At 35.0% G+C, this 14,148-nt stretch overlaps 1 protein-coding gene across 1 annotated transcript; it reads left to right on the forward strand.

Annotated features, from left to right (window-relative positions):
• Positions 1 to 259: 259 nt before the first annotated feature.
• Positions 260 to 13,141, forward strand: LOC123535499 (RPA-interacting protein A-like). The gene is made up of 6 exons (XM_045318212.2): positions 260 to 316; positions 2,792 to 2,870; positions 4,887 to 5,007; positions 6,458 to 6,521; positions 10,212 to 10,349; positions 12,229 to 13,141. The coding sequence occupies exons 1-6, from the start codon at positions 260 to 262 to the stop codon at positions 12,256 to 12,258; spliced, it is 489 nt and encodes a 162-aa protein (XP_045174147.2). The 3' UTR covers positions 12,259 to 13,141.
• The last annotated feature ends 1,007 nt before the right edge of the window (positions 13,142 to 14,148 follow it).

Genomic DNA, 14,148 nt, shown 5'->3' on the forward strand with positions numbered 1-14,148 from the left:
TAAATATAACCCAATTTTTTTTGGGAAAACATGTAAAAATATGACTGCAACAAAAGGCAAATTTCATCTTTCATAAAGCTGAATTAGAACTCTTGTTTGGTTGTTTAGCTGAAGACTATTATTTCACTTTTTTTCAAAGACTAATGCAATATATATAAGATGCAGTTTATTTCAGAGATGCTGGATCGGTACGGACAGTCGGAGAAGTTGACAGCTCGTTCAGAAATTACCTGCATGAAGACATGATATTTATAGAGGAATGAGAGGAGTGGGAAGTTTGAGGAAGGAACAGGAGAAGGCAGCATTGGACATTGAGGTTAGTTTTGACACTTATATACCACTTTTCTGTTGTCAATTTCTAACTTTATTATTTGAGGTCCGTTTCTTAACTCTCTCTCCAATACTTATTAAGGTGAGGTCAATATCGTAATTATCGTCTGATACTCTGGTAATGTGAGGACTACATCTTAAACTCTCTCTCTTTTTGACACTTGATTAGGTGAAATCAGTTTCTTAATTCTCTCTCCAACACTTTATATAGTCAGATTCTGATGCTTAGCTGAGGTCAGTTGGGGACATTTTGTGAAATCCTTTGATTTTGTTGCAAGAAATTTTGTTGTTTTGGCCAATACGGCTATTTCCTGAGGAAGTAAGTTCTTTGATTTGAAATTATAACTTATCAGTTAAATAAGAAGTTTATTTCTTTCGTTTAGTTTTGATTCTGTGGATTGACATGAAACCTCAAAATTTTAGATCACTGTTTCTAAGTCTTTAGTTAATTTTCTGACATGAAAACCTTGACAAGAGCTGATGTCATTTTCTTGCATTAATGATATCATTGAAATCATTTTCTTACTTTTTAGATTATAGTGGCAATTTTCTGACACAAGACAGTAATTGAGTAAGAACACATCAGTCTAGGTATTATAAAATGTGGAATTTATTATCCCAGCCTACCAGTGTCCTTTCTGGAATTGACATTTCAATTTATAAATGTTAACAAGTATAATGGATTTTCTGTACTAACAGAAAATGATTTAGGCAAATGATCATTACCATCATAACATGATATGCCACTTACAGAAAAAAAGATTATCTTTTGAGACAGAATTACCATATACTGTGAAATCACTAATCTTTGTTGGGGCAATTTTTGTGTGGATTTTGTGGTGAACCTGGGAAATTATATCTCATTGTTCAAATGAAGTTCCAGTTATTTTATGTCGATAAATGGAAATTCACACATTCCTGTCCAAATGAAATAACAGTTTTGGGCAAAACTACAAAATTTTGTACCCATGAAATAAAATTATTTCAGTTCAAAGTATTCAACACTCAAATATACACCCTAAACTAGTTTAAACCAATCATTTTACATAAATTATACCACGGTACATCTTAACTAAACTCGGCCTTCTTGACCTTGGCTTCAGGGTTATAAAATTGAGTTTGTGGACCTGGTCTTAGAGTGCTGTCTTTTGATTGGTTTAATTCAAAATTTTGCTCAGAAACAACCAATCAACTTTGGAGATTTGAGACTGGTCTTCTAACTTAAGTTTTCTTCAAGAAAGAAGCATGTTACATTTCAGAAGAAAAATAGTTTAAAAAACACATTATCTTATATTTTAGATTTGAATTTATAAAATACTTAGAGGTTCAGCTGGAAAAATAAAACTATTTCTTTTCCTAATTGGGGAAAAAAGTTTTTAATGAGAGGGGAATTGGGCTGAATTCCGGGCCCCCAAAAATTTCTATTACCGGTAAATAAGTGACCAGAGATCATAGCTAGATTCTCTCAGGGATTCCAACATGCATCATCTAGATGTCAAGTTTAATGCTATCCCATTGCATGTATTTTAATTACAGAATAGCCTTTCAGACAAATAATCCCTAATCTGGATATACTCCAAAGTGTATATAGATTTATAGTTTCGAACTCTGCGGTCAGACAGTGTTTTATTGACTGCAATACCTTGATAAAGTGCAGGTTAACGTTTTTATAGTGCCTTGGTGAATTAGTGTATATTCTTAATTTATAACTGTCAGCGTAATTACCTGTTCCAGTCTGAATATTAATTTGTCTCTGCAAACGTTCCATTGAGTTTAATTAACAGTACAGTCTGTACCATTCCAGAATAAGAATACAGTCACACTTGAGCTTTTGGCCACTTTTGAATAAAGGTTTCCTTGTGAATGAAGGCCACTCTTTGCATTTCAGGAATTTTAGAAATAATGCACACCTTTGAATAACGGTAAAGTTTGGATAAAGGTCAGTTTTTGCTGCCTTCGTTTACAAGTTTTATTGTAGTCTTCTGAAATTTTGGTTCCCTACCCATTTCGCATTGGAGGCTCCCATTCTTTCCCGCAGTCTGTCAATCAGTGACATAAATTGGTTTCCTGTGATAACTTAAGAAGTACAATGTAATTTTTTCATGAAATTTGGAACATAGATATATGGCAATATTGAGAATAATGCATTTCTTTTTAAATTTTTTTTGCTATGGCAAAAGGCAACAAATAATGCCATTTTTTGTCTGTCCGGTCGTCTGAATTGTGTTGTCCACATCTCAAAATGTATTTGATCTAGAGTCATCAAACCTCACAGGATTGTCATTCATGATGTGAGGTTGTGTACCGGGATTTCACACAGCCAGACCAGAGTTATGGCCCTTGGCTTAGTCAAAAATATGCATTAAAAAGGACCTTAAAGTTTGTGTCTCTTATATCTGAAAAAGTATTTGACCTCAGATCATGAAACACCATTGTTGTCAATATTTAATACCATTTTCAGAATGAGGGAAGCTTAGATTTCAACATAGATCAGATACTGGACATGTTTGAAGATATACAAACAGAACTCAGACAAGAAGGTACATAAAGATTTTGTTGAGGTGTATGTTTTGTTAAGTATTAAGGTAGTGGATCCATTAGGACAATCAGCAGTCTTTGTGCAGTTATGTTTTCTTGTTTGCTATTTTGGCATCATTCGGTCAGGAATTGCATTTTCATAGTTAGTGGAGAATGTCTGCTACCTTAAATCACACTATAGCAATCAGGATTAAATGGCAAGTTTCTGACAGTGTGCCTCTGAAACATTATTTTGAGCTTTATATTGATGGCAAGTTCATCTTTCTAAACAGTAAACTGTTTTTGAGTCGGCTAAAGGCTGAAAGCCTTTTGACGAGTCCTTGCTATCCAACGATTCTCTAAACGGACCAAATAACACTGAAGGGATGTAGTTCCATTAGATTTCTCAAACTTCAAACAGTTCACTGCATGAATGAAGTTAAGTTGTGTCAATTCCCTTTGCTATGACCAATATACGATGTAATCTGTCATATTTATGACTTGTAATTGTGCAATTCTCGAATGTAACTCATTAAGCATAAATGTGCATTTTAAGAATTGCGCAGGCTTACAAAGCTTGGGTAACATCCAGCGAAAGACAAAAAATAGTTCCAGCAGGGCTCCAGATAAGATGCGTATTAGCGTAAATTACGCATAGAAATAATGCAAATACGCATGTCTAATAATTTCTAAGCGTATAAAAACATATATAAAATTACAGAAACGCACACAATGCTTTTTTAAAAACAAAATCTGAATAGTCTGGATGCGTTAGGTAACATAGCCGATCAGCCTTAATTCTCCCACATTGAACGTAAACACGCATCGTATGATTTCTATAAACTTTGCGTGGGTTGAATTTTGCAGTCAGTAAACGGATAAATTATCGGAAGAAGAAGCTCTTACTGATTTGTTTAGTTACTACTGATATTAAAAATGATTTTAATTCTTATTTTTCGAGAAATAAACAAATCGGCGAAACATTGAATTGTATTTTCTTGTAGTTTTTGAAATCGAAAGTAGATCGTCTATGTTTGGCGAAACGAAACAACTTTTTTATGAAAAGATTTAAATAAGAGGTAATTTAACCGTAAACTTCAATGTCAGATACTGCCAATTGCTGCTAAATGTCTTCGTATCATCACAATTTGTAAAATATATTGTTCAAACTGGAGAAAAGTGTAATCATATCCGGATATAATATTTTGGGTAAATATCGAGCTGTGTTATGAAATTTTAAGAAAAAAACTAAAAACAAACTGAAACTGGTAGACTATACTGTCAGTACATCAATCATTAGCCGACTCAGGCCATTCAGGCCTTTGATTCACAGTTGTAATTACTATCATTTTCTTCTTTTTGTTATTTCTGTCAAGAGTTTTGTTTGTTCTGTACAGATTGTGCATGTAAATATCTGGAGGCCCACATGGAAGATAGGGTTACCCAAATGTTTAGCCTCTGCAAATAAAGACGTTATTATTATTTCATGCATTGATGAACACTTAGATAGAACCTCCTGCCTTACATATCATGTATATGGTTTACAAACAGAAATCTTTTCTTAACCATTATTGCATAACTTAATGGAGGCAAAAAGCAATATACTGATAAGCCTTCAGTATAGTGTAAACAAACATTATTAATTCCGTTAAACAGAACAGTCGATAGACAGGTGTAGCATATTTTCGTAAATCAATACTGCAAGACTGCTTTATTTCTTGTATATTAATCATGGCAGAAAGCAATTTGCTAATAAGCCTTTTTGGCTTATGTAAACCTGCTATCACATTGTGCAAAGTAATTCATGAGCAGGTGCAAAATACTTACGATTATGAAGCAGTTATTACTTTAGGGAAAGACTCATTTAACACTAAATGATACTTAACACTAGATACTAAACAGTAGTGCCAGCTAGTGATATTTTTGAGAGAAATAAACTGTTTTTTTTTGTTTGTTTTTTTTTTTTGAAGAATTATATTCTAATCTACTGTATGTAAACAAACACAAAATCAAAACACCTGTTTCTTTTTTTTTTTTAGAATTGCGCATGTTAGAGGAGTATTCAAATTATGAACAAAGTTTACTGCTGGAAGAAAAGTCATTGTGTTCCGCCATTGATAAACTCTCCACCATAGAAGTCATATGTCCCATGTGTAAAAAGTAAGTGAATTGTTAATCACTGCTGATCTAAATAAACTTTTGCAATATCTTTTTCTGGTGGGTGGAAGTTGTAGTGCTCTGTCATTGACAAATGTAATATGTCCTGTGTGTAAAAGTAAGTGAATTGTTTGTCACTATCAATTTAAAATAAACTTTTGCAGTATCTTTTTCTCGTGGATAAAAAGGAAAGTCATTGTGCTTTTGTCATTGATAAACTCGATACTGTAGAGTTCATATGTCCCATGTGGAAAAAGTAAGTGAATTATTTGTCTCGTCCGATTTAAAATTGACTTTTTCGTCCTGTTGTTTATGGGATATGTCTCATAGCTTCATGTTTATGGTCTCATCAATCTTACTTAGTATCTAAATGGTCAAGTTACTGGTCCCAAGTTAGTAAAAGTTTGATTTCGCGCCAGTAAATTTGTATTGATTAATTCAATAAAATGTTTTATTTGCCTGGAAATTATTTTTGGGAACCATTTTTAGTCAAGCTTATTGTTAAAAATAACATACGGCTGGTGGGAAAGTAAGTTAATAAGTTGGTGTAATGAAAGCATACTATAATTCAGTACATGATAAGTGATGTTTAGTATACTTGCCAAGTTTCTTCAGCTTAATATGTGTTTTAGTTTTGTGTGTGTGTAGAACTCTGTGACTGCCCCTTCATATATATGCGCATAAAGCACATTTGAACATATTTATTGTGAAATAGACACTATGTAAATATGGTGTAATGTTGTATATATTGGTTGGCACATATTGGTCATTCTGCCAGTAGACCATTTGAATCCTATTAAATATCTGGAGAATTATTGGAACTGTGGTTGTCATACTTCATAGAATGATTGCTTGTCAGTGAGTGACTTGCCAAGGTCAAAGTGATCTTTAGGCTGAAAACAGTTTCTGGTCAATAACTGAAGATTTGTCAAGCCTATAGCTGTCAGCCTTTATAGGATGATTGCCGAAGGTCAGAAGATGACCTCTTGTTTTTGGGTTCATTTGGGCAAAGGTCAAGGTCATTGTGCCCTTGAGACAGAATGTTATATACACTCTGTTATGTCTTACAGACCATTCATGCAGGGCATGTGTGTTCTGCAAACAGCTCTTGTTTGTTCTTGCTTTTAACTGAGTAAACAGATCACTTAAAAATGATGAATGATATTTAGGTCAACAGTTGAGGGCTTTTATAGTCATAATGCTGTTACATTGATCTGACCTGATTTTTGTTGTTAATAGAAAGAGACTGGATAGAAAATCTATTGTCTTGTTTGCTTAGCATGATCTGCTGGATCAGATAATGACAATAATATCACCTTTGTATTACAAGAACATTCAAGGCAATAAATCTGTGATATTTCGATGATTTGCAAAATGTACAATCTATAATCTTGTGTGCTTAAGTCAACCTGTCAGATCAAATAATGACAAAAATATCCTTTCTTTATTACAGAAACACTCTGCTTACCAATAAATCTGTGATATTTTGCCGTTGTGGTCTTCGAATCAATACTGAGGTATGTTTTTTTTTTATTCAAAGCAAGGCCAGAAAATAGTTTGTTTCTGGTTCTAGGCTGAAGAGCAGGGTGTGTTATGAGAACACCCAAGGCGGCGGACGATTGGCTTCCAAAGCATGTCCGCTCTCTTAAGTGGAACAGTTTTAATCCGATCTTCACCAAACTTGCTGACAATGTTTGTGGGCATAATATCTCGGCCAAGTTCGATAACCAGCCAAATCGCCCTAGGCACTCTGGATTATGGCCCTTGAATTACTCGGAAAACTGTGAATTTAGCCCTGTCTGCTCTCTAAGTCAAACAGTTTTCATCCGATCTTCACCAAACTTGCTGACAATGTTTGTGGGCATAATATCTTGGCCAAGTTCGATAACCAGCCAAATCGCCTCAGGCACTCTTGGATTATGGCCCTTGATCGATAATGGGCATAATTTGTGACCGTCTGGCACTTTTGTTTTCTTTGTTGTTCCTTTTGTTTTCATTACAGTTTTTTTTTTAATTCTTTAAAATCTCAAGCTGCAAAAGGTGTCTGTATCAGAAGAGATGAATATGAAAAGGTAAAGCTTAGCATTTTTACACACATTACATAAGGCTGGAGAAAATAAATGTTTAGATTCTCCACCGAATTTTTAGAAAAAATAGGGCGGGTGGGCACTTTTTATTTTTTATTTTTTTTATTTGGAAATATGGTAGACCTTAGGTCAATTTGACAAACTATAGTTAAAATATCCCTGTATTGATATTCTAGTGTGTGTTGCTGTGTTTTTTAAATGCTTGTATATATGGAACCCAATTTTGATATATATATGAAAAAATTAATTTCATGACATAAACTTTTATCTTAAATGTAAAATATGATAGTAAATCATTTTGTTTGATGGTTGATTGTATCCTGTACGCGCAGCCTACATTGCACGTGAAAATGGCTTTTTAGGCTTCCTGACGAAGGCAAATGTCCGTGTTAAACACAATTGAAATATTGAAATCCAGACAACAGATACTTATTTCTAATCACTAAAAATCAATAACAATCAAATTAAGATAAGAAAATACATTGGCTTTACCTTTTTCTAAAAGCTTTTGAAATCGAAAGTAGGTTGCCAGAACGTCTGCTAGTCGTGTGAATTGCCGATGTTTTATGAACATTTCTCTTAATTTATTTTAATAAGAGGTAATGTCATGGTAAACTTTAATATCAGATACTGTCAAATGCTATTGAATTGTCTTTGCATCACCACAATATGTCAAACATTTTCCTTAAACTCGAGAATTGGGTAAGGTTTATGAAAGTGTATCAGTATCCGAACATAAAATTTTGGATATCCGGATTTTGACCAATAAAAAATTTCAGGGCAGGGGGTTTCAGATAGGGAAGGGCGGGGATGAGAATCTAAAAAACTAATTTTCTATTGCCTAAATTATGATGATATGATCAACAATTAAGATCTTATGTGATCAGCAAGGTATCCAGTAACAGGCTTACTTGTCTCCAGAAACAACCTTTTATATACAATGTACCAAGTACTAAGCAAAGGAGCTACCAGTATAATTTTTCATGTCTGTGGTATGAGTCAAAAACTTTAACTCCCAAGCCTTGTATGCTAAAAGCCAACATTCTGGCATTAATCTCTTGAGAGGATTATTGAAACAACTTACTGTTCAGTCATATGATTTTGTTAACATTAAATCTCTTGGTTCTGTATGAAGAGGCGTTTTTGGTCATGATTTTAATTCAAATCTGGCCATATAGTCAGAAACAAATCTATATTTTGTGGGCCTAATAAAATGTTATCTCAGACATATAATGATCTATGAATGTAGTTTATAAAGTCTGTATCTCCTGAGTAAAACTGGACTTTTATATTCAAGAAGTGGAAGTCATAAATTGTAGTGATACATGAAAATGACAGCGCAAGTTTCTGTTTCTCCCCTTGGGAAGTACTACAGCAGGCATCTTCTGTTGCAAAACAATAAAACTTACAGACAGAAACATTCCTATATCATCAGTATATCTATACCCATCAAGAGTTCTCTGTATCAGGTTTAGTTGAATGTCTCACAGGGAGTCTCTCTGTGTGATAATCTCGTAATCTGTCAAGTCATTATATTGATGTCTGATGTTTTAATTGTAACTCCACAGTTGGTCTGAGGAAATGAGGTGGGCATCTACATTGTCTATCCTGGATGATATCTGAAGTTATATTTTTGGAACATCTTTGAATTTGGGTCAATAATATTTGTATTAGCCAGTTTGAACCCGAAACAAGGCAGGGACTGTCAAGAGCAACAGTAACAATACTTAATAGGGAGGTTGATCATGACCAGCAGATGACCCCAATTGATTTTGAGGTCAGTAGGTCAGAGGTCAAGGTCATATTGACCCAAAACAGTAGAAATTGTTTTTGCCAAATAACTAGAGAATGCTTTTATCTAAGATCACATTTGATACAGAGGTCAGTTGTGACTGGTAAATGACCCATAATTATTTATTTGAGGTTAGTACGTCAAATGCACAGTACACAGTGACCAAATGTTTCTGTTCCTTGCACAGTTACTGAATGCATCAAGGGGGGCATTTCATGTTCTACAAGCTCTTGTTAAGTATTAAATTCTATAGGAATCTTCTGTAGAAAAAATAGATGTGCGCAAACATTAAGTGCTGGTGGATTGAGCAACTCTTAGGTTTTCATCATGGTGAGGAATTTTAGGATTAAAAAACGGTTTGCTGTATAACTAGGTCAGTCTCAAGCAAATGACACAGGGATGTCCCTCTTTTGGTCCTCTTTTGAAGTTCTTCAAATATAGGTTATTCAGGCAGAATTCTGGTTGCCATGGCAAACAAAAAGGAAAACTTGAAACCGCTGTCTCAGTTTTACAATAATTTTGCAGCAGTGTTCCTTGGGTGACCCTCTACCGAATTCTGTTTGTTTAAAAACATGACACCAGGTAGCAGGCTAGCTTTTTATGGCCCCGGCATCTACTGATGCGGGAGGCATATAGTGATTGTCCTGTCTGTCCGGTCGTTTGTCCGCCCAAATGGGACCGTTTGGTCTAGCATCAATACCCCTAACTAGAATGACTTGATACTAATGCAGATGTAACCTGTGACCATTCCTCATCTTCAGACATCACCTGACCTCAGTTTGACCTTGACCTCATTTTGGACTTAGGTTGCTTTATATGGGCCATCTCTTGGTTAACCAAATGGGACCATTTCGTGTAGCATCAATTCCACTTACTAGAATGACTTGATACTAATGCAGATGTAACCTGTGACCATTCCTCATCTTCAGACATCACCTGACCTCAGTTTGACCTTGACCTTGAACTTTACCTCGTTTTGGACTTAGGTTGCTTTGTATTGACAAGGATGCCACGGGGGCATCAAGCGTTTATTGAACGCATCTCCTTGTTTTTCTTTTTAGAAACTGCTGGCCCAATTTGAAAATTGGACACCAGGATGTGGGGCAGATTTTCTGTACTGAAAATAGAAATGTTTGATAACCAATTAGAAAAGAGCCTTTTAGATTTAAAATAGTACTAGTAGGTCTTTTTTATGGAATTTCCACAGCACTTGCTATAACATTTTAGAGCAGTGAAGCAATTTGATAAAAGTAAAATTGTTGTACAGTTCCTGAATTTTTAGTATAGTATATATATAGCAACAATCTATGTCAGGTTTCTATTTTTAGCAAGATTGTCTGACTCTGACTAATGTGAAACAGATGTTGGACACCGGCTTGGAACAACATGGAGAAAAATGTGACTGTGAACCTGTATATACTGTGATGTCAGAAACTGGAACCAGCAACCTTTTAATGACCTGTCCTGTAAGTATGTGATGAATACCCTAATACATTCCTGACTAAGCAGTATTGAAAAAAAAAATTATTGACTCTACTAGATAGAACTGTTGCCATGGCACATATGTTGGCATTTGGTGTCTTGATTTGGCCAAGTGCTGTATGTAAGCTGAAATCACAGTATCTGCTAATATCAATGTATTGAAACTGTGCTACATGACTACTTGTTCATTGTGAAAATCTGACATGCATTATACCGGTTAAATAAGTCTATTTTGCTTAAAATCACTTGTTTCTTACTGCTGTAGGTTTACGACTCAACCTTAGATTTAGAACTATATTATATGAGGAAGCAGGGTTCTAGCCAGGATTTTTTGAAGGCATGTTGCAGAAGGATATTTTTTGATGAACAAAGGGGTGGGTGCAGGAGGGGTGTCCCCTCCCGCATGGGGGATATGGGGGTTACCCTAGAAAATTTTGTGTTACTACAACTCATTTTGGTGCATTTCAGAGTGAAAAATATAGTGGTATTTTCAGTGATTAATAAGCATCATTTACATGCACAATAAGAACAAATAAAGATATTGGGTCATAAAAGATCCTATTAAGTTTATTTGCTGAATGACAATTAAAAGTTTATCAATTTTAAGTTGCTAAAAATGTTCATTTACTATTTATTGTAAATAAAACAACACAATTTTAGCACTGCACAAAGATCTATTTGTTTAAAGTTTATGTCTTCTATTCCTGTGGAGTTTATTTGCTGAAAACTTATCCATTTTAAGTTTTTGAAAATGTCCACTGTTTGTTTTACATACATATAAAACAACACAATCTGAGACTGTCATCCAGGGAAACGCTGGTTTCCATTTTGGATCAATGCCCGATTTCCTTTGGCCATTCGGCGTGGCTGGGAGGGATTCTGAAATTGTGATCGTGGCCGAGTGGTTAAGGTCGCTGACTTCAAATCACTTACCCCTCATCGATGTGGGTTCGAGCCTCACTCGGGGCGTTGAATTCTTCAAGTGCTTACGGAAGGTCGGTGGTTCTACCGAAGTGTCCGTGCGTGATGAAATAATGCACGGAGGGTATTTCAAACTTTTCTCTAAAAGTTCTAATTTGAAAGTGACGACAGTAAACATTAATTCTTGCATTGTCTTTTCGATATCCCGCCCGAGAAAACACATTTCATACATGTGAAAAACATTAATATTACGGCGATAATTGTTCAAAGCATTTTACCGTGTTGCACAATTTTTGACTTAATTCCTTACATTGTCTTTCCTTGATTGCGAAAAATATTCGGACGATAATTGTTGAATCATCTGTCATTATATCTAATGACATGTATAATCTTAAAACTTGCGAAAACAGTCACTTTCATGTACACATCACAAGATACCGCCTGTCAAAGGATTTAAATGCGGAGCTACGATGAAATTTACGTCACACGTTCCACATAGGAAGCTGTCATTGGTTTATCGGTTATCTTAACTGGCATCGCTTTACCTAAACTATCGGGTAAGCACGTGGAAGCTTTTCGAATACACTAACGGATTAATCGGGGTGTTTATTGGATTTTATGACATGTCGCTTCGGCAATTAAGGGATGACGGGGGAAATAAGGGATGTCGAATATACAGCTCAAAGTCTGAAGGCATGTCGCACGCAACAGGCGATAATAGCCTGGCGAGAGCCCTGGGAAGCTGTCCAGATGTCTGTCAGGTCAGTGGGTATACCTAGAAACCCACCCTAAGGGTTTGAAATAATGTACTTTGGGCGTGGCGTACTTTGGGTTTTGCTTGACTGTTGGAAAGCTAGAAATTCACAACATGATTTTCATAGTTATGTTACGTTTTAAAACACAATAAAAAAAAGCATACAGAGTAATATTACTGTATTTCAGGACTGTGATTGGATGTCGGTTGTGATATAGAAGCGGTTGTCCCCTGCATTATTGCATGTCTCGTTGTGTTCATTATGCACCAAGCAAGAGACTCTCACATTTGTGATATTTATGCTCTCTATAATTTGTTTCTTACTGGACTCCATACAAATATAAACTTGTTCATCATCATTACATGGATTTTTTTTTTTGGTTTTCAAGTGTTATTTAGGATGTTAAGATACAGTAGAAGAATATTATTGAAGAAGTTATACCAGTTCAGTTCAAGTTAAGAAACAAAAAGGACACTAGTTTGATACAGCTGCAGTAGATAACAGTTTGTTTATCCAGAATAAAGGAAGGTTGTGTTGTAATATTTTTTATGATACTGTATTTAAAGGGAAGTTTGGGTAATTTTTCAAGAAATAAATTCATGCGTATCTCAAACATCATTTGACATGATCAAACCTCACAGGATTGTTACTCAACATATAAAAATATACATTCAGTGAGGAGTGAGGACACCAGTGTCTTTGGACACGCAGATAGTTTCTTTCTTCTTTTTTGCTGTATATGAATAAACATTCACTGAAATATACATAATCTAGTACACAATAAACAGTGCAACAAGATGTAGCAGAGTATGTGTACCAAAACAGAACAAGTATAATTTCTATAGTAAATTGATCATATATAAACAATGATTCAATTATGATACTTTATATGTATGTTAAAGGAAGATGTGGTGTTGATGGATAAAAGAATGGAAAAAATAAGAAAAAAGCCCTTTAGAACTCGAGTGTTTGTGAAGCTGTTATGAAAATGCTCTCTTCTATGTTTATCATTACCAGAATGGTGTAAATGTGATATGTTTTTGCTGATGCATGTAAATATGTATATAACTTATTTAAAAAAGTAAATGTTATAAAAGCTGTTTCTTGTTTTGTTACCTTCATATACTGTACTACTGTAATTTACTCATTTTTGAATCGCCACTTGAGTCCACCAACAGTAGGATTCTTTGACTTGAGGAGGGTTATCTGCTGTATCCAGATGCTGCCTGTGCCTGAAATTACGTCCAGAGGGGCACCTGTGTTCTTCATTCACCATCAAAAGAGGAAAAGTGAGTTTTGCTATATCATTTAGCATGTCTCCAGATAGCATTCAAAACAGTCAAAATCAATTTTGTTTTCTTTGGGTGAGTGGGGGGGGGGGTGCTCTTAGAGTTGCCATTGTCCATCCATCCGCCTGAATTTATGTTTTGCATTAGACCTAGAGTCATCAAACTTCACAGGATTGTCTTTCAGCATGTGAAGTTGTGCACCTGTTTTAATTGGGATTTCGCACAGCCGCACCAGAGTTATGATGTTTGAATTTTGAATAAGTAGGGTTGCATGTATCTCGAAAATTATTTGACCTAGGATCATGAAACATAGTAACATTATTCAGCATATGAAGTTGCACACTTTGTGTTTTATTTGAGATTTCGATTAGCCGTTATAGGATTTTTATGCAGCTTGTGTTATGTTTGGGATTTCACTCGGCCAGATTAGAGGTATGGTCCTCGACTTATTTGAAAATACACAAAAGTGCTTAAAAGTTGTAGTTATCCTAAAAACAAGTCTGTTGGATCCTCGTTATAAACCTCGAGTTTTTTTCAAAAGGTTACACTTTGCTGATTTAAAGCTTTTTCACACTTTTTTTGGCAATATGGTTTTTCTCTCAAAAACTGTTTGGTGCTGTGGAAGTGCCCAGTGGTACAAACTTACTGGCATATGAATTTTGCAAGAAACCTTAATAGATTAATAAATGTACTGTGCAAAAGGGTGCTGCTTTGTTTTACCATTATCTTAACACTCGGTGTAACTTAGGTTTTCATTTTTGAATTTCATTTTTATGCCCCCGGCATCTACTGATGCGGGAGGCATATAGTGATTGTCC

This window comes from Mercenaria mercenaria, chromosome 12 (assembly GCF_021730395.1).
Source record: "Mercenaria mercenaria strain notata chromosome 12, MADL_Memer_1, whole genome shotgun sequence".
Taxonomy (NCBI): domain Eukaryota; kingdom Metazoa; phylum Mollusca; class Bivalvia; order Venerida; family Veneridae; genus Mercenaria; species Mercenaria mercenaria.